This window comes from Leishmania donovani, chromosome 23 (assembly GCF_000227135.1).
Source record: "Leishmania donovani BPK282A1 complete genome, chromosome 23".
NCBI lineage: Eukaryota > Euglenozoa > Kinetoplastea > Trypanosomatida > Trypanosomatidae > Leishmania > Leishmania donovani.
The window spans coordinates 306,493-331,165 of NC_018250.1; the positions used below are offsets into that span (position 1 = coordinate 306,493).

At 59.7% G+C, this 24,673-nt stretch overlaps 6 protein-coding genes across 6 annotated transcripts; all 6 read right to left on the reverse strand.

Moving 5' to 3' along the window:
• Positions 1 to 461: 461 nt before the first annotated feature.
• On the reverse strand, positions 462 to 4,526 carry LDBPK_230800 (hypothetical protein, conserved; the record flags this gene model as incomplete). The annotated part of the gene is made up of 1 exon (XM_003860932.1): positions 462 to 4,526. The coding sequence occupies one exon, from the start codon at positions 4,524 to 4,526 to the stop codon at positions 462 to 464; it is 4,065 nt and encodes a 1,354-aa protein (XP_003860980.1).
• A 3,039-nt stretch (positions 4,527 to 7,565) lies between these two features.
• LDBPK_230810 (hypothetical protein, conserved) lies at positions 7,566 to 9,101 on the reverse strand (the record flags this gene model as incomplete). Its single annotated transcript, XM_003860933.1, has 1 exon — positions 7,566 to 9,101. The coding sequence occupies one exon, from the start codon at positions 9,099 to 9,101 to the stop codon at positions 7,566 to 7,568; it is 1,536 nt and encodes a 511-aa protein (XP_003860981.1).
• Positions 9,102 to 10,594: 1,493 nt separating this feature from the next.
• LDBPK_230820 (spliceosomal U5 snRNP-specific protein, putative) lies at positions 10,595 to 11,248 on the reverse strand (the record flags this gene model as incomplete). Its single annotated transcript, XM_003860934.1, has 1 exon — positions 10,595 to 11,248. One exon carries the CDS (start codon positions 11,246 to 11,248, stop codon positions 10,595 to 10,597), a length of 654 nt encoding a protein of 217 aa, XP_003860982.1.
• A 2,031-nt stretch (positions 11,249 to 13,279) lies between these two features.
• LDBPK_230830 (hypothetical protein, unknown function) lies at positions 13,280 to 15,940 on the reverse strand (the record flags this gene model as incomplete). The annotated part of the gene is made up of 1 exon (XM_003860935.1): positions 13,280 to 15,940. The coding sequence occupies one exon, from the start codon at positions 15,938 to 15,940 to the stop codon at positions 13,280 to 13,282; it is 2,661 nt and encodes an 886-aa protein (XP_003860983.1).
• A 1,606-nt stretch (positions 15,941 to 17,546) lies between these two features.
• LDBPK_230840 (oxidoreductase-like protein) lies at positions 17,547 to 18,671 on the reverse strand (the record flags this gene model as incomplete). The annotated part of the gene is made up of 1 exon (XM_003860936.1): positions 17,547 to 18,671. The coding sequence occupies one exon, from the start codon at positions 18,669 to 18,671 to the stop codon at positions 17,547 to 17,549; it is 1,125 nt and encodes a 374-aa protein (XP_003860984.1).
• Positions 18,672 to 20,876: 2,205 nt separating this feature from the next.
• On the reverse strand, positions 20,877 to 22,931 carry LDBPK_230850 (hypothetical protein, conserved; the record flags this gene model as incomplete). The annotated part of the gene is made up of 1 exon (XM_003860937.1): positions 20,877 to 22,931. One exon carries the CDS (start codon positions 22,929 to 22,931, stop codon positions 20,877 to 20,879), a length of 2,055 nt encoding a protein of 684 aa, XP_003860985.1.
• Between the last annotated feature and the right edge of the window lie 1,742 nt (positions 22,932 to 24,673).

Here is a 24,673-nt window from a genome sequence, read left to right on the forward strand (position 1 = left end):
GACTCTTGACCCGAAAACGGCAAGATAAGAGGTTGCATCAACGCCACACCAAAAAGGCAGGAGTTCTCGGCACTTTCGCGCTTCCCGCGCCCCTTCAAAGCCGGTGATGCAAGCCTTCATGCATTACGGCCCGTTTGGACGCAGCAGGTGCTACGCTGGTGTGTACCACTTCGGCAGAGCAATGTCCACAAGGGATGAGCACAGGCGTGCCAGAGAGGAACTCCGCTGCGTTGCTCCCGTAAGCACGGGCAAAATATCATAGCCTACGTGTTGCCCGACAGCATGAGGTCGGCACGAGGCGCGCGCACGCGTGGAGAGCGGTAGATTTGTAATAATAATAAAAAAACGCTATTCGGAGCGACTCCTTGCCAATGCTCCAAGAAGAACCTACGCGGCTTGATAGGGCTCTTCAAAGCCTGTGCAGCCGTCTTTGTGAATTGCCTTCCTGTCTCGCAGAGCTCCTACTGGAAGATGATCTTCATGGCTGAGCGCACGTCTTGGCGGATGCGCAGGTAGCGCAGCTTCTCCTCTGCCGACATGAGCTTCAGATAGCCTGATTCCTTTACCTCGCGAATGTGATCCAGTGGCATGATGAGCAGACTGCTCGTTTCCTTCAGCATCTGGAACAGCACCTCGACCACGGCACCACCAAGTCCTGGTGTGCTCGTGAGCGGGGCCATCGCCTCCTTGTAGGCAGTCACGTCCTGCTTATACACAAGCGCGCCGCGGTCGTTCGCAACGAAGCTCTTGAGGTGAGCCGAAATGCCGCGGTACAGGCATACACCCAAGGTGCGCACAAAGGAAGACGGCCCGCCATCGCCGTATAAAAGCTGCTGAAGGTTCATTGTGCGTGCACGCGCCCGCACAGCGCTGACGCTGGAGGCAGGCGAGGCTGTGAAGGCCCCATTCGTGGAGGACGGCATCACTGACTCTAGCACGGGGGTGGTACCGCCAGTGCCGCTGACCACATCTGTCGCCGCTGCCCGCGCGGCCTGATGCTGCTGCACCGCTGCACCGAGGGCCCCGCCAGCGGCCGTCTGCGACGACATCTGCCGCTGGTGTATCTGCCCGTTCGACAATCGAATAAACTCGGAAGCCATGTCGAATTGGCGTGTGATGTAGTAGCAGAACAAGGTGCAGGCACGCGTGCACGGCGGTGCCACCGTGTCGGCGTCGTCGCGCTTCGAGTCCGCCTTGGGCAAGTAGTCGCTCTTCAGCTGATAGTGCTGCAGAATCGAGAGGGAGCGAAGCAGAATTGCCTGCACGCACATGTTCAGTAGGCGCTCCGAGCGTTCATCTACCGCCTCCAGAGCGGTGCTGCGAGCCTCCTCGACGTCCTGGATGAGCCGCGGATATTGCTGCAGGAGCGGGACGCAGATGGCATCTGTCGTGTCACTGAGAGTCATAAGGGAGGACTGGGCGAAGAGCAGCATCCGGATCGCGCACTGCTGCGGCTCCATCTTTAGCGGCTGCAACAGCTCGTCCTCTGACTTGGGCTTGACTCGCCAGTTATCGCGATCGTTGCGCAACGAATCCGAAACCTTGCGCAGCTCCGCATCGAGGTAGTTGCCGACGTACACGAGCGTGGCCTTGATGAGGTCGTACACGTAGGAGCCCACCTCCTTAGGAAGCGCGTACGTCTTCACGCGGCCAGCCACCTCCGTCAGACACGTTAGCACCTCCTTCATCTTCGTCATGTGCGCTTCGCGTAGGTCAAAGAACTCGTCCGGGATGGCGTGCAGACTGCGCGTGTACTTTTCTTCGATAAGTGTAAAGTACCGGTTCAGGAGCTCCAGCTCCGTGCGCTGGGCGCTATAGGCGCCTCGCTGCGCAAAGATGACGTCGACAAAGCGGCCGAGGAAGTCGACCTGGTTGGCGCTGAAGATGTTCCTGAGCTCCCTCACGTACTCCTGGTAGAAGGCGTAGAGGCGCGTCTCCATCGTGTGGTGGTAGGCAATGCTGTCGGCCACCCGCGCCCCGCAGCGCCGCTTTGTGCGTGGGGTTAGGCTGCCCTCCGCCTGCATCATCGACGTCGCCTGGGTCTCCGCCAGCTTGATCTGCTGGCTCAGGAACGGCCTGACCACGCCGTCCGTGACACGCGACAGCAGCTGCTGGCGAGCCGTGTTGGTGGTACCGAAGATCGTCTCGACGACGACGACGTTGCGGCGAATGCGGTCGAGCAGGAAGCGGAAGGTCCGCTGCAGCTCCTTGTCGGTGTGCTGCCGGTAGTGGTCCATCGCACGCACCTCCGACGACTGCGGCAGCGGTGGCAGCCCCGGCAGCGGCTTCGGGCTCCATTCGCTAAACAGGGCCACGCCCAAGTCGTTGATAGAGCGAGAAAAGAACAGCGAGAGTAGTTCATCATTCGACGCTGTCAGCGTGTTATACAAGGACGAGATTCGTCCAAGAGTCTTGAGCAGAGCGCGGCCGTACGCCTGATACACGGCCGTCTGTGGATGCTCATTGTAGAAGTCGTTGAAGCACGTCACGACGTGGAAGAGGTCGGACACGAGCTCCTTGCGCAACCAGTCTACGTAAATTCGAACGTTCTTCGCGTTGGTGGCCAAGTCGCCGAGTTCGTTCGCCAGCAGCGTGAGCCGCTGGCACCACTCAACCTGCGCCTCGGTGCAGAAGCGGAGGGCGAAGAGCCGGTCAAGTCCGGCTGCAACGGCGGCGGCCTCGGCGCGCTGCATGCGCACCTGTGTCAGGTCCACAATCGCGTCCCCGTCCGTGCCGTCACCGCCGTCCTCCATGGCCGCCGCCGCCTCGTCGTCGTTCCCGGCTTCTTCCCGCTCGTCCTCGTCGTGCTCAGCCACCGCGTTGCCGCCAACCGCGCCTTGCATGCGCACTGCATTGTCGTCGTCGTCGCCTGGCATGTCTTTGCCGGCGGCGGCTCGCGGAGAACGCTGAGGAGACTGCTGCGGTGAGAGCGAGCGCGCCTGGGAAGGAGGGGAGGCGTCGCTACTTGCAGCTGGACTGCGACGTCGCGCGCCGCTGCGAAACACGCGGGGTCGGCGCGTGGTACGCGCTGGCGCAGCGTCGGCGTCGGGAGCCACTGCAGTCGCTGAGGCAGACCGCTTCGCCATGCTGCTGCCGTCATCCCCCTCCGAGCCCGCTCCCACGCCTGCCGAGCGCGAGGAGGTCAGTACAGTGCGTGTGGTGACGGAGCTGGCGGTACTGCCAAGCCCATAGCGCTTTGTTGCTGAGGCGGGTGCGGCGGTGCTGATTACCGTAGTGTAGAAACGAGGGCGGAAGGCGGACACGCGCCCGGCTGCCCAGCGCGTCGTCACAGCTGCGCGTTGGGTTTTGCGGGTAGCCGAGATGGACTCGAGCAGCGCGCGCAGCTCGTTGCTCGAGATGCTCGTCATCATTTTGAAGTAGCGCAGCAGCTGCGACACCGCTTTGCCACGCTGCACGCGTGCATTGGAGTGGGCCAGATGCTGCTCAATACCCGCCGTTGCTGCCTGCGCATTGCTGACGCGATTCTCGTACAGCTGAAGCCGCGCGGAGGTGCCCTCGAGCCCGAGCCTAACTGTCGCCAGCCGCCGCTTTTCCCGGATCTCGACTCGCTTGCACCGCACCTCCTCGCGGTGCAGCAGCGTCTCCTCCTCCTCGAGTAAGCGGCGCACCTCCTCCGACGCCTCCTCCAGCGTGGACGTGAGCTGGCTGGCAAGGCTCGCAAAGTCGAGGTCGGCTGCGCCGCCGCCGCCGGGACGTCGGTCGGCGTCAGTGTCGCCGCTTTTGTCGAGAATCGCCCCTGCTCGAGCTCGCATGCTCATTGGCATTCGGTTGCTGCCGAACAGAGGTGTGCCGTCGCTGCCCAGCAACTGGGCTGCCTCGCTGTCCACATGCGTGCCAGCAACGGCGCTGCCGCCACCGCGTGCCCCTCCAGCGCCGCCACTGCTGCCGTCCCTACTGCCTGGTCCGCCAGTGGTGAGGAAACGTTTTTGCTCGGCGCGGTGCCTCTGCAGCACTGGATACAACAGTCGCTGAGATATGTTGTTCACAAAAAGCGGAGAGGAGAAGGCGATGGTGCTGAAAAGGGTACGGTCCACCATCATTCGCCGACCCGCCACGGCAGACTCCATCGCTGCCTCTGCAGTTGAGGACGTGCTAACCATCGCTGGAGTTGGCTCCAGTGATGAAGCCGCGGTGGCAGCCCCAGACGCAGCGGAGCTGCTACTGTTATTGCATGCCGTGGAGGGTGCTGCGCCACCCCCAGAACTACCACGAGGCGCCACAGCAGAGGCCTGCAAGTCTGACCTGCTTTCTCTAGGAGTAGCAGCGCCAGCGGCGCTTGGCGAAGTTCCTGGCATTGACGGCGGACCCACCAACCGCGGTGCTGGTGCCCGCGCGACAGGCGCGGGCCCTTGTGCACCAGTCACGGAGGGAGCAAGCCGTACCGAGGGTGCAGCGGCTACCTCCGTCTCCCTATGACCGCTGTCATCCTGCCGCTGCTGGCGGGCGGCAGCGGAGCGAAGAACACGGCGCTGCCGCCGCGACTGCTCATTCATGTCTCTGTCCATGGTGATCAGAGAGTTCGCCTTGGGCTCTGTATTTGGGGTGAAACAAAGAAAAACAAAACGTGGGAGACGAGGTCAAACACATCAGAAAAGAGAAGCGCGGCCACCCACGAAGGAGGAGGAGGAGAAAGCTGATCAGGCGCAGGAGGCCTATCTATGTGCGTGTGCGCGAAAGGAGATCGGGATGCAGGCGGTGCCCGTGGTGGGGAGTACGGCGTTGTCATGGGTTGCCGTACACGCGGTGAATGTTGCGCGTGTGCGCGTGAGGTATGTGTGTGTGTGTGTGTGTGTGTGTGTGTGTGTGTGTGTGGTGATCACATCAAGAACAGGAGAGACGCACCGGCGTGGACTGAGCAACGGAGATGCAGAGTAGGGGGAAGGGAGAAGTCCAGCTCATGTGGCGCAGAGCCATCAGCACAGGTGTGTGCTGTCGTGCGCCGGTGTATCGTTTGGGACGGGGAGGAGGAGGAAGAAATGAAGGAGAGACCGTGGAAAAGCGTGCGCACGTGTGCATGGGCGTGGGCTTAGGAAAGCGAAAAGGCCCACCTCACCATAAGCGTGAGTGGGGCTGGTTACCGCTGACCAAAGCATGCGCACATGCACGATTGCACAAGTAGAGAACGAGCTCGCCGGCCCCTCCACGCTCTGGCGAGCGCACTCTTCCTCTCTTCTTCTTCCCCCCTTCTCCCCCAACCAAATTCGTCGTGGAGGAGATCCACACTCTCGACGCGAAGGGAGCACCTCCGTCTCCTTGTTCGTCTGTGTGCGTGCCTCACGGTTTGCATGGCGCATCCTTTTTCTTCGCTTCTTTCGTTGCAGTTGTTAGAACTCAATGCATTCATCCAACACACGCACGCACACGCAGCGAGGAGATAGACACACACTCACAAGCACAATCAGACATCGCATTCCTTCCCTCAGCTATTCCTGCGTGCACCACAACCAACACCGCCCCCTCGCCCCACACAACCAGGCATGCGTCAGCATTATTGTGAAGACATGGAATTATTCTTCGTACCACTCGTCGGATCGTGGCTTCACAGAGTGCGCCCACACAAGGGTTGAAGTAAACAGGGGAGTGTGTCGTCTCGCGCGTGTGGAAGAGAGCTAGCCAGGCAAAGAGATGGACAGCCAAGGAAAGACGAGTGACAGTGGCCTGGACTGTGTACTTGGCGATTATTTTAGCCCGACGAGAAAAATAATCGAAGAGTTGGGCACAGTACTTTGCTCTTTGTTTTTGTTGTTCTTGCCGTTTCCCGTCCCAGTAGTGGTGGCGGCAGCGCAGCACCCTCCCCTCCCCTCCCCTCCCCCCGGCACCCCCGCAAACAGATCACACGCACATGGCTTTACGCTCAACACTTAGGCATGACGCACATTGTGTGGAGAGGGGGGGGGACGGAGGCAGATGAGCAAAACAGCACGCACGCACGTACATAGCGAGGGGAGAGACACACAGATCACCACATGCTGCTCCCTTCCAGAAGCACAATGACAAGAAGGCACGCAGAAACTACTGCGCACTCAACGTTGGCGACGCTAGGCAAGCGGGGAGGCCCCCGCCCATGCGCACAATACAAAGAGAGAGTGATGTCGCCATGAAACATCTCACACACGCTGCGTTGAGCTTGTCCGTCCATCCTTATCTCTACGTATGTGGGTGGAAACGGTGGGCGTGCTTCTCGTGTGTGTGTGTGTGTGTGTGTGCGCGCACGGCTGCACAAGCACACAACCCGCTAAAGATAAAGGTGGAAGAACACACACACACACGAGAAGCAAATCAAAACAACATCAGCAAAGAAAAAAAAAACGGACAGGAAAAGCGCAAAGAGCTCCGGACATGGCCACCTCCCCTTCTCCCACAGACACAAACAACAACATCAGCAACACCCAAAACAACATCAGAAACCCCATGCAGCAAACAGTCGATATGCGAAACAAAATAAGGGGTAGGGAAGGAGAAGAAAAATGAGAGAGGGGCTTGGAAAAGGAGGCGGGGAGGGGGTCGATGGTGATGGTGCTCGGAATGAGAGAACGAGAGAGACAGTGAAGAGGAATGGTATGCGAGAAAGCGGGTGCAGAGGAGATGGCGAGGGGACACGCACGCGCCAACACAGCCCCCTCCCCCAACCTCCTCCTCTAATAATAATAAACTGAAAAAAAAAGCATCAAACAACGGCACTTGAAGACGACAAGTTTCCTTCTGGGGTGGGAGTGCAGGAGAGGCTACAACTAAGGGACAGTTGTCCTCCCTTCATTTTTTTTTCGCTCACTGTATTGTTCACTCGCTCTTTACTTCCTCAGCTTCTGTACGTCTTACTGCTGCCACCCACACACCGGCCCACGGACCAGCCCTCCCCACCTTCCCCGCCGCCCGCCGCTGCCTTCGTATGACGTTGGGGGGGGGGGGGGGGTACCTGTGCTTGTGCCGCGGCCACACCAACAAGAATGCTGCGCGCACGCACCACCCAACCCTCAAAAGCGATGATGAGCTCTCCAAGCCCAGAAGCCTGCGTGGCGCGGTCGTTTATGGCGCATGCACACCGGAACACGGGAGGACGAGGAGGAGGAGGAGGGGGGCAGGTGAAAAAAAAAGGGAGGGAAGAACCAAAGGCGAAGCAAACACAAAAAAGGGGGTAGGGGGTCAGGTGATGAAGAAGACACAAACCAATACAAAAGAAAATGAGGAGGAGGACGAGATGAGGTAAGGCTGGCCATTAGGCAGCGAAGTTTCCTCTCCATACAAGGATGCACACGAGCCACGTACTGTGAGCACCAGCCTCGCAAACATGCAAAGCAGCAGCAGCAGCAGAGACACGCGAAAGGAAGGGAGGGAGTTGAGGAGAGGTGAGAAGACGACTTCTTTCTGGCACTTTCCGCATAAGTAAGTGCATGTATGCAAGAGCGGAACGCCGAGACTATGCCAACACCCACATACCACATCACTCGTGTGCGCTTCGCTTGAACACGTCTCCTGAAGTCTGCCCTGCCTTGCAGCCAGAAGGCTTGCGGAGCAGCTCATGATGTAGAGACGTCGATAAAGCACTAGTTCTTCTTCTTGGCAGCCGCCGCCGCCGCACCACCTGTGGCGGGGGCCTTCTTGTTGCCGTTCCTGCTGTCGCCGGCACTGCGCGAGGCCGCATGCAGCGGCGTCGCTCTCTTTTTGCCGCGCATCCCAGGGACGCAGCAAGAAAACCACAAGCAAATGAAAGCCGCACAAATCACCGTGATACTGCCAACCAGGTAAACAGCAAGGATGCCGTTGTAGAAGTCGGTGTCTGGATCCGCAACGAGGTCGATTAAAGCGTCTACCACGCTGTTGCCGATGGAAGCCCACTCGCCTGCCCGCAGCGCGGCCACCGTGCTCTTGACAGCGGTGACAGCGCCGTCGGGCATTTTAGCCCCGTAGGTGTAATACGCAATGAAGAGCTCCAACCAGATCTTGTACACATACTCGTATATGATCACCGCCGCCACCATCGGGGGCAGCACAGCGACAAAGACGATGCCAGCAGCAACGCCGAGGCCAATCGGCACGGCCGCGTAGCCCACCATAACCGCGACCTTCTTTGCCAGATCCATCATCGGTATATCCGGCCGCTTACCAGACGCAGGCAGCAGTTCAGCGTATATGGCGCTCGCCTTGTCACAGTAGTACTGCACCGACTTCGTGTAAGACTTGACAACGGGGGTGTAGGAGTCGATCATGTACTGCATCACGCCACGTGCTGTCAGATACAGCGCCCTGCAATGCGTGGAGGTGAGACGAAAGAAGTAAACGAGCCTTTGCTTGGCTTCGCTCATCGAAGATACGTCTGGCTGCGCATCGAGCCACGCCAGCGACTCGGCAATGCACGTCTTGGGCACACTCCCGCCATACATGCGCAGCGTCTGGATGTCGTAGACGAGCAGGTCGTCCTGCCTCGCAGCCAACCGCTTCTCCAGCTCTGCGACCTTTTTCGGGGCGTGCACGCGGGCCTCATTCAGCTCCGAGCGCGCATCGCGAACCGCAGCCGCCGTATGTTGGCGGTGCTCGTGCACACGGAAGAGATACTCCTCAATGCTTTTCGCGCAACCCTGCGGCAGCTCCTCGGCGGAGTAACGGATCATGTCCACAGAGTCTATCCTCCGCTTCGCCCTCTCCTCCTCCTGCTGGCGGCGCTGACGCTCTGCGAGTTCCTCCTCCTCCTGGCGTCGACGCTCCTCCTCCTGCTGGCGGCGCTGACGCTCTGCGAGTTCCTCCTCCTCCTGGCGTCGACGCTCCTCCTCCTGCTGGCGACGCTGACGCTCTGCGAGTTCCTCCTCCTCTTCGCGACGAGCCTGCTCTTCAGCTTCAAGCTGCCTCATGGCCGCCGCCTCAGCTTCAGCCGCCTGTACAGCAGCGTTGGAGGCTCGGGCCTCCTCCTCGGAAGTCGCTGTCGTCACCGAAGTATGCTGAGCAACAGGCTTGCCGGCAGCATCCGTTGCAGTAGCCGCCACCTCCTGGGCACGCACAAGGGTCATCATGACGGCCAAGAACAGCAGTACGACCGCGACGCACAACAGTGTGCGCCGACGAGAGACAGCATGTAAGAGCTTCATGGCGAGTTTTTGTGCTGTGTCTCTCACACTGCGCGCACGTGCCTGTCCGAGGTGCCTCCTTTTCTGTGCTCCCGATGCTTCAGCCGTTTTCTGGCTTTCGTTGTTTTTCGTTGCTGTTCTTTGTACTCAGCAAATGCTCAGAGAAACGGAGGAAAGAGGGAGGAAGGATGGGGGTGTTGAGAGATCAACACGTGCTTTTCGCTCGAGCTTGTGGTAACGACTCAAGCCGTAGGTCAATCGGTGCGTGGGCCGATGAGTGTTTGGTTATGGGGAGAGAGAAAGGAACAAAAAAAAGCGATCTAGAAGATGTGTAGAGCAACGATATCAATGCCAGTGACAGCAATCACAAGCAAGTGCACACGTTGAATCACCAGCTGCGTTGGTGCCGATGAGCACGCACAACAACTCCGCTGTCCCGGTTCGCTGAGCAATAGAATGAGAAGCACAGAGAAAATGCGCAGCACGCTCGCTGAAACGAAGAGCTGAAGGGGGAACAAAAATCACCAAAATAAAGGCCTGAAGTTTTTTCCCGTCAACCCTGTGGTGCTGGTGCCGTGGATGAGGAATACGCGGCCAAGACGAATGCGATACGAGAGAGGTGCTGAAGGAGGTGGGGGGAGGGGGAGCAGAAGTAGAAGAATGGAGAAAGAGACGAGCTACAAAACAAAAAGAAGGTGTCGTGCAAAATCAGCCTTCTGCCCTCGCTTTTGTTTTCTGTCTCGGTTTCGATTTTTGTGTATATGTTTGTGTTTTCCGTCGTAACGCGGATCTTCGGCCGTGTTTGACGTCCACTACTGATTCCTGCGTGCTGAAAGTATGTATATGTGCGTGCGTCAGTTTAACGTCGTCTTCAGGCGTGATGCTAATCTTTCCCATAGTGTGGGTGGGCGTGTGTCACATGCATGGTATGTGAGCGTTTCAGTTTTTTGTTTTGGAGGGGGATCGTTGTTTCGTGTGAGGGTGTTTGAGGGGAGGGAGGAGGAGGAGTTCCATCAACCCACCCACACCCGTTAGATCAAGCAGCACACATGCAAAGATGACGGCCGCCGTATCATCACGTGCATGTTGGGATGTGCGCCCACAGAAGAAAAGGGAGAGGGCGAGAAAAAGTCGCGTCAAGTGCATGTGTTGGCCATCGAGCCATGCGCCCCGATGCCGCCAAGGGGGGGGGGCCAAGAGAGGGTGAGAGAAATATGAAGTAAAGGCAGCACGGCAAAGGATAAGGAAAGGACGCAGTACAGTGGTGCCTGTGACCGCCGCATCCGAGTTGACGAACTCATCGCCGGCAGGCTTCACTGGTCCTCCATCGTTTGCTTGTTTTTTGTTTGTTTAATGCACGTCCTTTCATGCCTGCCAACGTGCCTTAAAATGCCCGGCTGAGCGTGGCCCTTCACTGGTAATCAGGTCACGGGGCAGCACACGATGCGATATGTGTGTGTCGCCATGCATAATGGGGGTTGGGCCATATGTTCCCTTCTGTCTCTTGCACGACTTTATCGGCGCAGCGCCACCGTAGAGAACTTGCGATCACAGCTGGTGATGCTCCGACCCTGCCGACCCGCCTTGTAGGCGGCATCTACGATGGGCAAAAAGTCGTACAAGTCCTCAAAGGCGAAGAAGTTGATCTTGTTATTGTTGCCCGTCCCGACGTCGACTCGAATGTGGCGATTTCGGTAGAAGAACATGACAGCGAACGGGTCACGGTCGTGGCCCAGCTCGTAGAGTTCGTTGAAAGCCGTCACCTCACGGGTGTCCACAAAGTAAATGGTGCAGTACTTGCGCACCTTGGGTGCAAGTTCGCTGAGCAACGCGTCCATCTGACGCGTGCGCAGGTAGTGCTCGTCAACGTTGGCTGACAAGAGGGCGGCTGTCGTCGCCGACGTCACCGCACATGCGCTATTTCCATCCGCATCGTCGTGCCTGCGCTTGCGGGTGGGTAGCGCCGACGAAGACGAATTCGACGATCCTTCGGCCGCTGTGGGGGTCGAAGTTGCGGTGCTACGCTTCGCCTGTCGACTGTACTCCTCCGCTTCCGCCGCAGCGGAAGTGTAGCTGCTAAATCGGATTAATACCAGCTTGTCTGCGGAGTCCAGCACAATGTGACGGTCAACATCCCATGCACTCTTCAGAGTGATGATATTCGCCATTCCTCACAAAGTCTCAGGATGCGCTGCCGTAACCACGGACACGAGCGCTTTCTTAGCAGAAAACTGCTCAGGGATAGGGAGCAGATGCCTCTCCTTGAGTTCCGTTCATCCGGCGCTCGAGGTCGTTGGCAAGAGGCGGCAGCAGTGAAGGCGGCAGAAAGAAAACGCTCAGCGAATGCCGGCAGATACGGTGATGGCGAGCAGCGAGGCGAGATCGAGGGCGCAAGCAGGTGAAGCAGCAGTCAAGTGGAGAAGAGCGATGTGAGTGCGATCGCGGGTTCGTCACTTCGGCGCCGCATGCCAGTGAGGAAAAGGCAAAGGGACGAGGAAAACACGGGAAAAAGAGAAGAGAGATGTCGATGCAGGTTCACCGAGCAAGCAGCGACGTGTGGGCGCGTCGGTTCATCCTCCCCTTTGAACTTGCCGCCCGATCCCCGCGTGCGGCGCCGGCACGAACACAGGCGGGAGCACAACAGGCGTTTTGCACGCATGTGTGCATCATGAGACAAGCAGTCGCTAAAAGAGAGAGCAGCGATAGACGTCACCACCAACGACCGCTTGCCGCACACTGAGCACGTGTGAGGAACATCACAGCGCGGTGTTGTTGCCGCATCGTTTTTTTTTTCTCCTGCGGAATAGGTGCCCTACGAGCAAGCGAACTGCGCTGGAAAAAAACTAGTGGAGGGCCGATTTTCGGCAATGATGTTCCTTTATCGGCTGCTGGAAGACAGAGAGCTGAGGCCCTCCCTCCCCTCTCCCCGATCTTCGTTCTCTAGGTATCTACGAGGGCCAGTTCCATGGTTCACCGAAGGCTCGGGAGGAGGGGGAGGGAGTGAGGGCGCTCGAAAGCAAAATGACGGGCCGTCGACCAATATCAGGACGGAGCGGAGCGGGGATGGGATGGAGGAGGAAAGAAGCGCAAGACAGCTACATCAAATCTATTGAATAGACTGTAAGGAAGAGAAAGAAGGCAATACTCGAGCCTCCCGACTCTGTACCGCTTCGCGGAAGAGGGGCATCTCTCTCGCATCTCGAGGGAAATGCCTCGCCGCTCCCGCGACCAGACCAAACACGCCACGGAGCCATGAAACACAACCTTGGCAGCCGGTACTGTCACTCCTCTTCACAGCGCGGACACGATGCGCCCTATCGTAATTCACAGGTGCCCGGGCAGATCAGGCGATGCGCGGTTGCCTCGGAGTACGGGGGTTCGATATTCCACGGAAGGGTCTGCGGAAGGGAGAAGCCATGGTAGATTTAGACGTCGTGCCCATAAAGCGATCCCTCGTCGACGAGCGATGCACGGCAGGTGGGGCATTAGTGGCGCTTGAGGCAGTCGGAATAAAGCGGTGCGTTCCGTCAGGCGTCACCTCATACCAGCGCGTCATGCGGATGGCGGGGTTGTACGCGTTGGCCTCATCCGGTTTGGGAATAGCATTGTGTCGGGCAGCTGGCGCATAGAAACTGCTGCGCTGCGTCTGGTGGGGAAAAGCGTGAGCGCTCTCTCCATGTTTCGCATCTGGAATGTGTCACTGCAGACCGCATTAGCGTCGTCGGGACGACGGCACTGTCTGCAGATGAGGGTTTTCTCGTTCTGGGTGGGGCTGTCATGACGGTTATGCATGGCAGCACGTAGTTGTTGCACGTATGCGTGAGTGCGATGAGCCGTCCGAATTTGCCACGCCATCCAGCTCAGCGCGTATGGTCGTCGGCCCACCAGGAAAGGCGAGCCTTCAGGGACATCCATGGAGGCCCCGGTGCGTTGCTCGTGCGCAGTGTTGCTGCGTGCGATGGCTTGTGGAAAAGCACCGTGGGTGTCGCGGCACAACACTGTCCAGGCGTCTCCCTCGGATGCATCGCATAAGTTGTCTGCAGTCCTTCACTCTCGCGCAGGAAAGGCATCGCACGTGATCTGTGTCATCTACGTCTAGAATCGGAATCTCAGGAACCACGGACCCCTTGGAGCGTGAGAGGGGTCTGGTCGGTCCCTCGCTCTTCGTTGCTTCCCTTCTTCTCTGCCGTGCAGCACCTTTACAGGGACGGCTTAGCTGCGGAGGCTAAAATGCTTTCCACGACGACCTGCACGAGCCACGCATGCTGCACGTCCAACGCAGCCGACTCAGCATCCACCATTTCTGCCGCGACTGACGTCCCCGATGCCGCGGCACGGTCGGCATCGAGGCCGCCGCCAAAGTCAGTGCGGCGTCCGCGCGTGCCTCGGCCTCGGTCGTAGTACCCGCTTCTGGCACCCAATCCTACGCTAACACCACGATTTGCGTAGCGGGAGTTGTATAGCTGATAGGTGCCCAGTCCGGCCCCGCTCCTCGGCGACGCAGATGTGGCTGTCACGTTCAGTTGCGAGCGAACATGCTGCCAGGTCCGGAACTCAGCGCACGGCTCAGCGCTGCCGACGGTCACCTCTTCTTCTCGGCGCTCACGCTGCCCTGACGCGGGGGACATGTCTTGAGTGGCCAGCCGGTAGCTGTGCGATACCTTCGGAGCCGTCGGCATCGCGGCATTGCCCGACGCCGCCACAGCGGTGGCGGTTGAGGAGGCGTCAGAGGGTGATGCTACGGAAGTCGCGGTGCCGGTGAGCAGAGACGAGCTGCCGGCGGCGGGGGCCGCTGCTGTCGTCATCGCGGCCGACGGTGTAGGCGCCGCGGTGGAAGGGGAGGCAGCCGGAAGAAGGGGGTGGTCTACGGTGAGAACGGCCTTGGTGCCGATGATGCGCAGTGACTGCTGAAAGACACCCCGATCGCCGTTGTCTTCGTCAGTTGGGTGGCGAATGCTGCTCCCGCAGGTGGCGATATGGAGAGAGACGCAGAGGTAGGATGGGCGCGCTGGTACGGCCCTTCCCGCTGCAGACCCTTTTTCCTCGCCACCTTCCTTGGCGGTCCCTTCAATGCCATAGTACATCTCCGCCTGTACGCAGAGGGGCTCAAGGGTGTCGGGAGCACGGCGGAGCACACGGCCAACCACCATATCAGGGCACGTCCAGTCGAGCAGGTGCAGCACGACCGCCACGGCGTCCCAGCCAAGACTATCCATGATGCCTAGCGACGCGACCGCCGCCGGGCCGATTGAAAAAGGACTTCCGTGATCAATCGCCACCATACAGATGTGACGCACCGCGCCCACAACGCTCGCTGCCGCATCCACAGCGATGGAGGTTGGGGCGGGTGCCGAAGGCTTGTGCTTCGTCTCCGCCTTTGGCGTTGCCTCTGGCAGAGTCAGCGTGGCCATTGCGGTGCCAGTTGGTGTCACGGTAACGGAACTCTTCTCAGCGGTGCATGACCTCTCATTCTCCATGCCGCCGCCACTTGGCCCCTCGGCATCCTTGAGCGCGCCTCCAAGGTGCGAATCCATGAAGTCGAATACCGAGAAGCCGCCATTGCTATCGACTGCCGGCGCTGCTGTTTTAGTTGAAACCGTCGTGAAGGCGCTACGACCACCCAACGCGGTCTTCGCGGGACTCGAGACCGACGGCGCCTTGCAGCCCGTCTTGCACGTGGCACGCCGCACGCCGAGTGACTTACGCAGTTGTGTCACAGCCGCGTCCGACCAACCGCGGCGGCAACCGCCGCCGCGGTAGAGAAAGAGTCGTTTCATCTCCGGCTTGCCCCGCGCCACAGCCGCTGCAGCGGCTGCACAGGCTGCCAGCGTCTCTGCCGACAGCGCGCACTCCACGACAATTTGCTTATCGCGCTCAAGCAGCCACAGCAGCGCCGCCCGAACACCAGCCTCGTCAAAGTCTGCGCCATAGTCGACTAAATAGATGACCTCCACATCATCCACCAGAGAGTCCGCGGAGCTGTCAGACGCCATAGGAGTCGAACTGAGGGACGCGGCACCCGAACGCGCAGGCCAAGAGCCAGCGCCGGTCACCGCTGCTGAGGAAGAAAAAGGTGCTCTGATGCCGCTGCCGCCGTTCCTGTCCGTTTCACAGCTCTGCCCGCTTGGCAGCAGGCTAAAGAACCAACTCCACGCCGTCGCCATGACGCAGTTCTTCTTTTCTTGAGCGGGGACCGACGCGGCACTAGCGCTTGCCAGGATGGACGAGGCGACGACGGCGCTTGTCGCGCTGGTCTTCTTCGATTCATCCTCGGCACCGCCGCCCGCCACCGGGTCTGCCACGCTACCTGGAGCACACACCCGCACGTCGACCAGGGGTTTGTCTGCCCCCGCCGCAGCGCTTTTATTGGCCTGAGGAAGGCGATAAAACTGCACACATCGCAACGCAACTGCACAGGCCCTCTCTGCCGACGCCTTCCTCTCCGCGTCGCTAGCGGCTGCCGCGACAGCGGTACCTCTTAAGGCGTTGCAGCTGTGGGTCGCCTTGGCGTCGTCGGTGCCCACGACGACGCTGACGCGGAGGCCGCCGGCGTGAATGGCCCACCACTGCTGAAACACAGTTGGACCTGTGCCGATGATGGCAACACGGGGCGTTTCAGAGCCTCCGTCAACGCCGCTGCTCACCTGACGCAGCAGCCCGCCACCACCAATTCCGGGTCTGCCGATGCCGCTGACACCTCCGTAGCCGCCGTAGCCAGTGAGACCACCTCCGCCACGTGCATAGCCGGCCGAAAATTGGCTAGTGGCACGCCCTGTGCCCCTGCCCCGGTAAGAAAACCCCGTCGAGGCGACGCGCCCACTATTCCCCAGGCCGCCGGCGCTAAAGCCCGCCCAGCTCATGGGTGAGAATGTGAAGAGAAGGAAAGAGGCTCGGGTTATCGAGAGTATCAGCGGGTGTGGCTCTATGCGTGTGTGTGTGTGTGTGGGTGTGTGGGTGGGTGTGTTGCCAAATCCATCAAGGATGCAGCGCGACCGAAGAGCACCTTAGCGGCTCCGGGTGGCGGCGGCGGTGCCTTCTGCCCGCCTCGCGCAAAAGTCCGATGCCCGCAGCGGCAAAACGAGGAGGAGTCCGCTGAAGCCAAAGCAGACGAGTCGCCGCGCTGCTCGTGTGCCTCTGTGCTTCCGAACGCGCAAATCGGCGAGCCCCCGGCAGGAGCTTCTGTGCACGTACTTTATGGTGTGGGCGTGTGCAGATGCGTGCGGCGCGGGTGAGGGTGCGCTGGCTGTCGCACGCGTCCCCGTGTGCAGAGCACAGCAGAGGGGGAAGGAAAGAACGAAGAAGTGGGAGAGATGTACCGCCGCGCCGCACCGCCTAAAAGCCCGCTGGCAGGTTCAAGGTCGGAGAAAGGGATGCGTCGATGCGTGTGAGTGCTGTGGCATATGCGCAGGTCACCCTGGGAGCTGTCATGCAGTAAGAGCAGCTGTCGAGGGCAGGTGAGGAAAGATGAAGAGCAGGTTTGCGAGACGGAGAGGATGATAGCTGTTGGGCATTGCACCAGGAGAACGAGACATCCAGTGCGATCAGGATGTGCGAGAGAAGAGAAAGTGCGAAGCACCCTCAAGCGTCTGCGGAGGTGAGAAAGGAAGCGCCACGTGGATGGACACACTTGTTCACTTTCCCTTCTCCAAAGCCATCCGGGGGCGCCATGTGAAGCGGGCACCAAGCGCTGCGCTTGCCATGATCACTGAGCACACACGCACAGACGCAAGTGCTGGTCTGCAGCCAAATACGCCCAGCCCAATGACGCTAGGCATGCGAGTCGCGCACAAGAGCACATGGGCACTTGCATGCCTTCACCTCCGCACTGTGCCCTCTCATCCTCCATTGTTGTATTGTGGTGATGCAGTTGGTTGTTTGTATGTACCTTCCTCCTTTGCTTTGGGTGTGAGTGAGGGGCCCTTCTCTTTTTGTGCATGTGGCTGCGGTGTGGAGGTGCGCAGGTGACGGTGCATGTGTATATGTCGATGAAAAACAAGCGGAGCGTATGCCGGTGCCCTCCTCACCCTCCCCTTTTCCCTCTCCCTCTCCCCGACATTGGCGCGAACGTCCACTCAGGGAGGGAGAAGGAGGGGAGAGGAACACCACGCCAGGGATATGGCATAGAGAACAAAGAAGAAGGCTCAACGCAGAGAGAACCGTGCCGCCCATGAGAGCCGTAAGAAGGAAAAAGAGGGCGGAAGCGGGGGGGCTCGAATGGCACCCACGAAAACGCCCGTTCGAGTGCGCAACCGGTGAGGGGAAAACAGAGACGGAGAGGAGGAAAGGGCGTGTCGGCGGACGAGGAAGAAGCGCGAAAATCTCCAAAAGTCTCTGATGCAGCCATCTCTGCTGAAAGACACGCTTCATCTTGTCGTTTGCACACTACTGTGCTGCCAACCCTGGACGCCACGCGCATTCATGCAGACGCGCGTCGACACCACTGCGTAGACATTACCCCTTCTCTCTCTACGCAGCAGGTGCAGCGTTGCGACCGATAAGGGCAGACTCAAGCATCTTGTCCATCACAGCCTGCGTCTTCCACGACACCGTCGCCCAGTAACGCGAGCTCTCCTCCTTCGCCTTGAGCCGCCGCGCGACGCCCTCGCCGTCTGCGTAGAGGATTCTAGCTACGTCACCCCACAGCTCCGCGCACTGCGAATTCGGTGCGTCGCCCTTAACCGTGTGCTTCACCTCGGTGTGGAGGTTGTGCGACTCGCACACGTTGTCGTAGCTACTGTTGTGCACCTCGTAGTACTCCGTCTCGGGGCGGCTTGTCATGGGCAGACACATGTCGTCTAGCTGCAGCGTGCCCTCTGTCGTGGTGATGTGCAGAGTCTGCTCAAAGGCCGCTTCGAAGGAAACGAAAAAAGACACAAAAGCCACCTCGCCCCCGACCTGGAATGTCATGTCGCCTATGAAGGAGATGATGGCCCCCTTGTCGTTCTGCTTGAGAATGCGGCCCGTCACCTCGGTCGGCATCTGGAAGTCCATGAGGTGCAGCGCGTAGCGGATGCAGTACCAACCGAGATCGCCGAGGACGCCGTGCGGCTCCAGCTCTGGATTAGCGCGAATGTTGTTTGTCAGGAAGGCCTCGTCACCACCCAGCGTAACGTTGGCGAAGATGTGCTTCACCGGCCCGCCCATCTGCTTCACTGCTGCGCACACCTCCTTCACCCGCTTGCCGTGCGAGAGCATTGTGCCATCCATGTAAAGCAGATTCTGCTGGTCAAGCGCCTCGATCCACGAGCGCAGCATCTCAGCATCGGTGGCCGGCGGCTTCTCCCCAACCACGTGCTTCTTGTGCTTAATGCACTCCCTCACCCAGTGGTCACGGGCTTTCACGGGAATGGCAATGTAAACGACATCCACATCCGCAGCAGACACAAGCTCCTCGTAGCTGCAAACCGCCGGAACGGCCGCCTCGTCGATCTTGAGCGCATCGCACACCCGCTCCACAAAGTTGCGCCCTCTATCGGCATCGCGGCATCCGACGCGGGTGACCGACATGCCGTTCGCGCGAGCGCCGGCCCAGGCGCGCCAGGCAATGTTAGCGGCCCCGAGGAGGCCTATACGAGGAGCTGATGCACTCATGTTGTGCCGTGAATATGCGTTCGGATCTGCGTCCGAGTTTGCGTCTGCATGTATGTGGATAAGTGAGCGCTTGCACAATAACCTCCCCTGTTTGTCCAAGTAGACAGTGCGACACTCTGTGGTGTGTATCGGCCTTGTTGCTGTTGTGGTGGCGTGTCCTCCGCCTTTTTTTTTTCAGGAGGAGGGGGAAGAGGCGTTGGTGTCGCGCTTCGAGAATCAGCCGTGCATGTCCGCGCCGCGCGCGTCGCAAGGGAGAAGGAGTAGAGAGGAGGATAGAATGTGGGCCACATAGTCTTGCACGCGTGCATGAGTGTTCTGTGCTCGTGTCCGTACCCCAGAAGGAAGTATGGCACAAGCACCCACACACGCACAAGACATAATAATAATCCTAGGCGCGGAAAGGAGTGTAAGAGGCGAGGCGAGGCGACACGGCAAGCGTCGGGCGAAAGCTGTGAAAGGCACCGGCGACCCTCACGGTAGCCTTGCCCTCTGCGAATCGCCTCCTCACCTTCACCGCCGCGAGTGTAATGTACGCGTCGACCGTTAGCGCGCGCTCACACGCAGTGTGCAAGTGAACTCCCTCGTACTCACACAGAGAGAGAAAAAGATGCTCCGCGTGCTCATCGGTGGGGTGGCAATGGTGATTGGGATGTATGTTGAGGAGGCTGCTGCAGATGACTCTCACATCCCCCACCCACCCCACCCTAACCTTAACCTTTGTTCTTCGCACACGAGCGCAAGTGAATGCGCCGGAACGTCCCAGCACATGCCCACAGAGGTGCGCGCCCAGAGGGTGATCACAGCGGTCGTCGACTGTCGCCGTCACCGCTTCCCACCAAGGAGAGGGAGGCATCTGTGCTGTTCTTCAAAGAAATTCGATGCTGAAACAGAGACGGACGCCCCCGCCATCGCCGAGCACCATGTGGAGAGGCGTAGAGGCGTACACGCAAACAAGACGCGCACCTCTATGCGCCCGCCTTACACAAGGCAACCGTGGAGCACTCTTTCCACCGGAAAGGACGCCCCGCTCCACTCTCCCACCTGCGACGAAGGCAAGACAAAACAGAGCAGAGGAGAGAATACAAGCGGCTCAGTCGATCCGAAGTGGGAGAGGGAGAAGAACGCGAGCAAAAACACAGCAACGCGAGGAAACGCTGTCGAGTTCACGTGGAGCGCAACGCCACTACCACCGCGACGCCGCAGCATCGAATCCCTCACAAACTTTTCTGCCACGCATGCCGTCCCCACCCCCTCCTCCCTCTCGGTACTTCTTCCATCGGCCTCAACGAGTCCGTCACGAACCACCTCCAGCAGCGCCCTCCGAACTCGAAGAGAAGCGACAACTCCAAAAAAAAAAATCTCCCGTATGCAAACCTCTAAGCAGCATACACACACACGCACAAACGTACGCACACGCGTGCGTCATCGTCCACCCGACGTCCCCACTGTCCCCAACACTGTCCATGCGCCGCCTCTCTTGGCTCAACTCCTGTCCGCTTCGTGTGCTGCCCCGGCGCTGTCGTCTCTCTCTCTCACAGCACGGCTTCACCTTTTATTCACGCGTGGCTCTCTCCGCCAGTGCGTGCACATCAGGAAAGACGAGGAGGAGGGAGAGGGGGAGGTGCAGCGGCGACAGAAAAGCGCGGGAGAACGTGAAGGAGTGCCGCGGGGGGAACGGGGGGGGGGGCACGAAGAAAGCGCCTTCTATGATGCGAGCGCGCCTGTGAAACTTGAAAAAGGCATCGCGCAAACACGAAAAATGAAGACGGCCCATCTCTAGCGGGCCGATACCACACAACGACCGAAGGAAAAAGACGAACGTGCGCGACAGCCCCATCACGGAAACGAAAAAATACACGCACACGCACGCACCACGACGGCACGCACATACACACACATACACAACCTCAACGCATCCCGCATGGCAAGCGTATCCCGTTCCACGAAAGAAATAGAGGGGAGGAGTCCGCAGCCCGGCTTTTACAGGAAACGGTAGGGAGAAGATATTGAGAACGGGGGGAGGCGGGGAGGGGCACTGGAAGTCGACAACCACGATGGGGTCCCTCAGAGAGGCTTCGCACACGAAGCATAAACAACAGCAAAGAGATCGGCATCATGCTACGGACAGCAAGGAATTTTTGTAAACACGCTTGGATGGCAAGGAGGATGCCGACATCCAGCCACCACATACGTGAGCGCACCCTCCTAAGCTCGACGGAACGCCTTCTTCTGCTGCTTCATCTTGCGCGACGCCGACGTCACGCTTCCAGCGGCAGCGGCGAATTGCGGCGGCTCTGGTGCGAGGGGCACTTCAGCTGCCGGAGCAGCCTGATAGCGTGAGGCGCACCGCGCGGCAAACGCGGCCTCACGTTCCATGGCTTCGCGCATCGGCACCTCTAAGCGACCGAGGCGCTTGTACGCTGACCACCAGTCGGAGTAGCTGCCAAGCTTCTCGGGGTCGAAGGCGGCCCAGCGCGCCTCGCATTCGCCACTGTGGAACTTGAGAGGGCACTTGCGGCTTGCCTCCGTCCACGCGTCGAGCATCTCTGCCATGGCCGGCCGAGGCAGATTCCTGGCGTTGCGGAATTGGTAGGCCACACGGTAGGCGCACAGCCCCAGGCCGATCCACGTGCGCCACTCTCCCACCTCTACCTCCGTCGCCTGCCGCAGCCATCGAGACGCGTTCTCAATTGCCTCCTTCTCCGTCCGTGGCAGCAGCACCTGCGGCGGCCGGAGGGCACCTTCGTTGCCGTCGCCGCACGCTCCCTTGCTGCCGCCGTACGCGGGCATGTTGTGCTGCCGCGGTGCCTCGAAGGTAAGCACGCGCGAGAACGTGGACGGGTCGCGCACGCAGATGGAGTGTAACGCCGCCTGCTCGTCGCTCACCTTCCCGCCCGGAAAGCCGATGTTCCACTTGGGCTCGTCAAAGACGATGATGGCGCTCGTGCGGTTCTCCTTCATACAGCTGAACATGCGTAGCATGCCGTTCGGCCGATAAATCTGTAGGTCGACATTCGGGAGTCGATCCTGAAAGCGGAAGAGAAATCCGTGGAGGGAGTAGAAGTCTGCGAAGGCCGCATCCTTCAGCCGCGTGTGCACGTGAAAGGACGCCTTCTTCAGGTTCGGTGACTGCAGCACAACCTGTGTCTCGATCTCCTCGCCAATCTTCTCAATCTCCTCCTTCAGCGGAGTCAGCACGTCATCTAGCACCTTGCGCTGATAGACGCGAATCTTCGACATTGTCCAATACTCCTGCGGCACCTGAGCGTCGATATCCATCACAATGTCGATCGGCGTTCCGGCGCGGCCAAAGACGGCATGCACAGTGCGGATCGTGTCCGGCATCGACACAATCGCCGAGCTTGCCACGGGCAGCGGCGTACCAGGCCATGCGAAGAACTGGCACCCGCCGGACGGGAGACGTCGGGCAAACATGGCATCCGACGAGCTGCATAGCGCACCGACCTCATCAATGCGGTAGCCCTTCACCATCGCCGTCTTCCGCGATGACGACGAGCCGTTGTTGTAGATGGCGTCATACATGTCGTCGCTCCTCGCGGCGGCGTCCGTCTCTGCCTCGGCTGATGAAGCCTTGTACCTGCTGCTGGTGGCCTTCTCACTCACCGCGTCATGATGGTGGTGGTGTTCATGAGCCTTCTCAGTCTCCTGGCTCTCGACGTGGTGGTCATGTGTGTGCTCATGGTACTGCTTCTGGGGAGTGGCCGTCTCTTCGCTGTGTTGCTCCGTAATGACATGCGGCTTCTCCTCGATGGAACCTTCCGGATGCTTTCGAATCTCGTTCAGCATCGCCAGACCACGACGCGGCGGCTGGGCACCCGTGGCAGCTGCAAAAGCGGGCTCGCTCGGCGCTGCCGGTGCGGCCGGCTGAGAGACTGCTTCGGCTGCTGCGTGGTGCACAGTCTCGACGGTGGCGGCTCCGGCGCTCGCCTTCTTGCGCTTTATGATGCGGCGGATGATTTTCTTTTTGCGCATTGGCGGCGCCGCGCCCGCCGCCGCGCCCGATGGCGGAACCGATGCTGATGGGGGTGCGACGAGAGATGCAGAGCGGGTCAAGGAAGCCTGTGGCGCCGCGGCGGCTGCCTTAGCCGCCGGCGGCGTCATTGTAGAAGCTTGGTGGGGCTGAGGCAGTGCTTGGGGACGCGAGGCGGCCGCGGCCGCGCCTGCGGAAGCATTCGTGGTTCGCTTCTGGCCCGCGTTGAATGCTCCCTTGAAGAGTCGGGCAGACGTAAGACGCTGCATCGCTGCCCCCTGTCTTTTTTTTTGCGTGCTTTTCCTCTATAGCGCGGTGGGTACGGCTGCGGTGATGGGGTCGGTCCGAAGCGTGCTGCGTTCTGTGCGAGACGCACTCCGTCCTGTCTTCAGCACGGGTGTTGCGAAGAGAAAGGGAGGTGGAGTCGCAAACACAAGAAAATGGCGTCGCACGCACGTCGTGGGTAGATGTTTGTATGGATGTTTGTCTGCACGTGTGTATGGGAAGGAAGGGGTGGGGTGTCTATGTGGAGGAGCGTTTAGTGGTGGCTTGGTCGCTTGCTGAGCGTGTCTTGCAAACGGTTTCCTGCCTGTGAATGATGCTGTTAGCGCCGTCGCGTCGCTTCTCACGTGCTCTGTCCTCTTTTGAAAGGGCCTCTTTCCATGCCGATCGGCGCGCTCTTGATGTAAGGAAGCGGCGAGAGATGGGAGAAGAGGGGGGGGGGTAAGGCACGAGCAAGCACACCGCGCGGTATACGATGAGAAGCCAACGTGCACTTTGAGTTGAGCACGTGCAGTTTGGTGGCGTAGGGCGGTCAGATCTCAGCAGGTGCGAAACGCGCACCTCTTTCACGGGTGTTGACGGCGCTGTTTTTATTTTCGTGCAAATCTCGCCGACTCCCGCGCGCCCACACCAATTTAAAGAATCCCTCAGCTCTCGCGTTGAGTCGGGGTTTCGCTCTTCACGCGTAGCGGAATCGAAGGTATTGGTCTCGCTGCAGCACAACCCCGTGGCGAGATATTAGTGGCCGAGGAAGAAAGATGGGTGCGCCTGTTGCTGTGTAGGCGAAATAGGAAAGCAAAGAGAACACACGAAACAGGATGAACATGAAGGAGAGTCGCCATGCACAACGGCAGGATGGGGTGTCTATCTCGCCGCCAGGACACAGGAAAGGAGGGAGGTGCACAGCGATTCGCAAAGGCTGATGAGGCAACAATGCCGTGGAGGACCTCTAACAACCATGGCGCACTCAAACGATGAACACAGCAGCTCCGGTCACCATAAACTTGCACGCACGTGAAATGGCAGGCAACACCGAACACCATTCTTTCCTGGGAAAAGGTTAAAGGGCCGCCGCCTCCCTATTCTTAATCCCGACCTCAAATAACCGTGCGCCTGCGATCCTCACTGCGCACAGCCACCCGCTCGTGTGACTGAGCCTATGCGCGTGTGCTTCCGTGCAGAAGGGACCTCTCATCTCCCGTAAATGTGCGCTGTTGCATCCTTAGCGCTTTCACTTTCCGTTCATTGAGTGGCACTTCACTAGCAGCCTTTTCCTTGTTGCGATGCGTCAAGCGTATGCCCGTCGGAGAGAGCCAACAAAACAAAAAAACGACGACATTTTTCTTTCGCGTGCCCATGCGACCAGAAAAAAGTCAGCGAATACACGTATGCAGCTACAGTCCACCCAACACTGGGGCGCCACGGATACCATCCGCGTCGCCCAGGATGAGCCGTCCGCCTCCCGCGGTCGCGCTGCGGCCGACGGGCTCGTCTCGTCCTTCCGCATCCCTTCGTCGCGCGTGCGCTGCACGCCGCCATCCAAGCGGGCCGCGCTCAGAGCCCTGCTCGAGCGGCACCAGCGGCGGCGTCTGTCGGACGGGTAGCAGTGGTTGGCCCGGGCGCATGCCGGACGAGCCCAAGGAGGAAGTCGGCCAGCTTCGGGCCAGGGACCGCGGAGACCCTGCGCTCTGCCTGTGCACCATGCTGCTCCCTCTGAATCGCTTCAAGC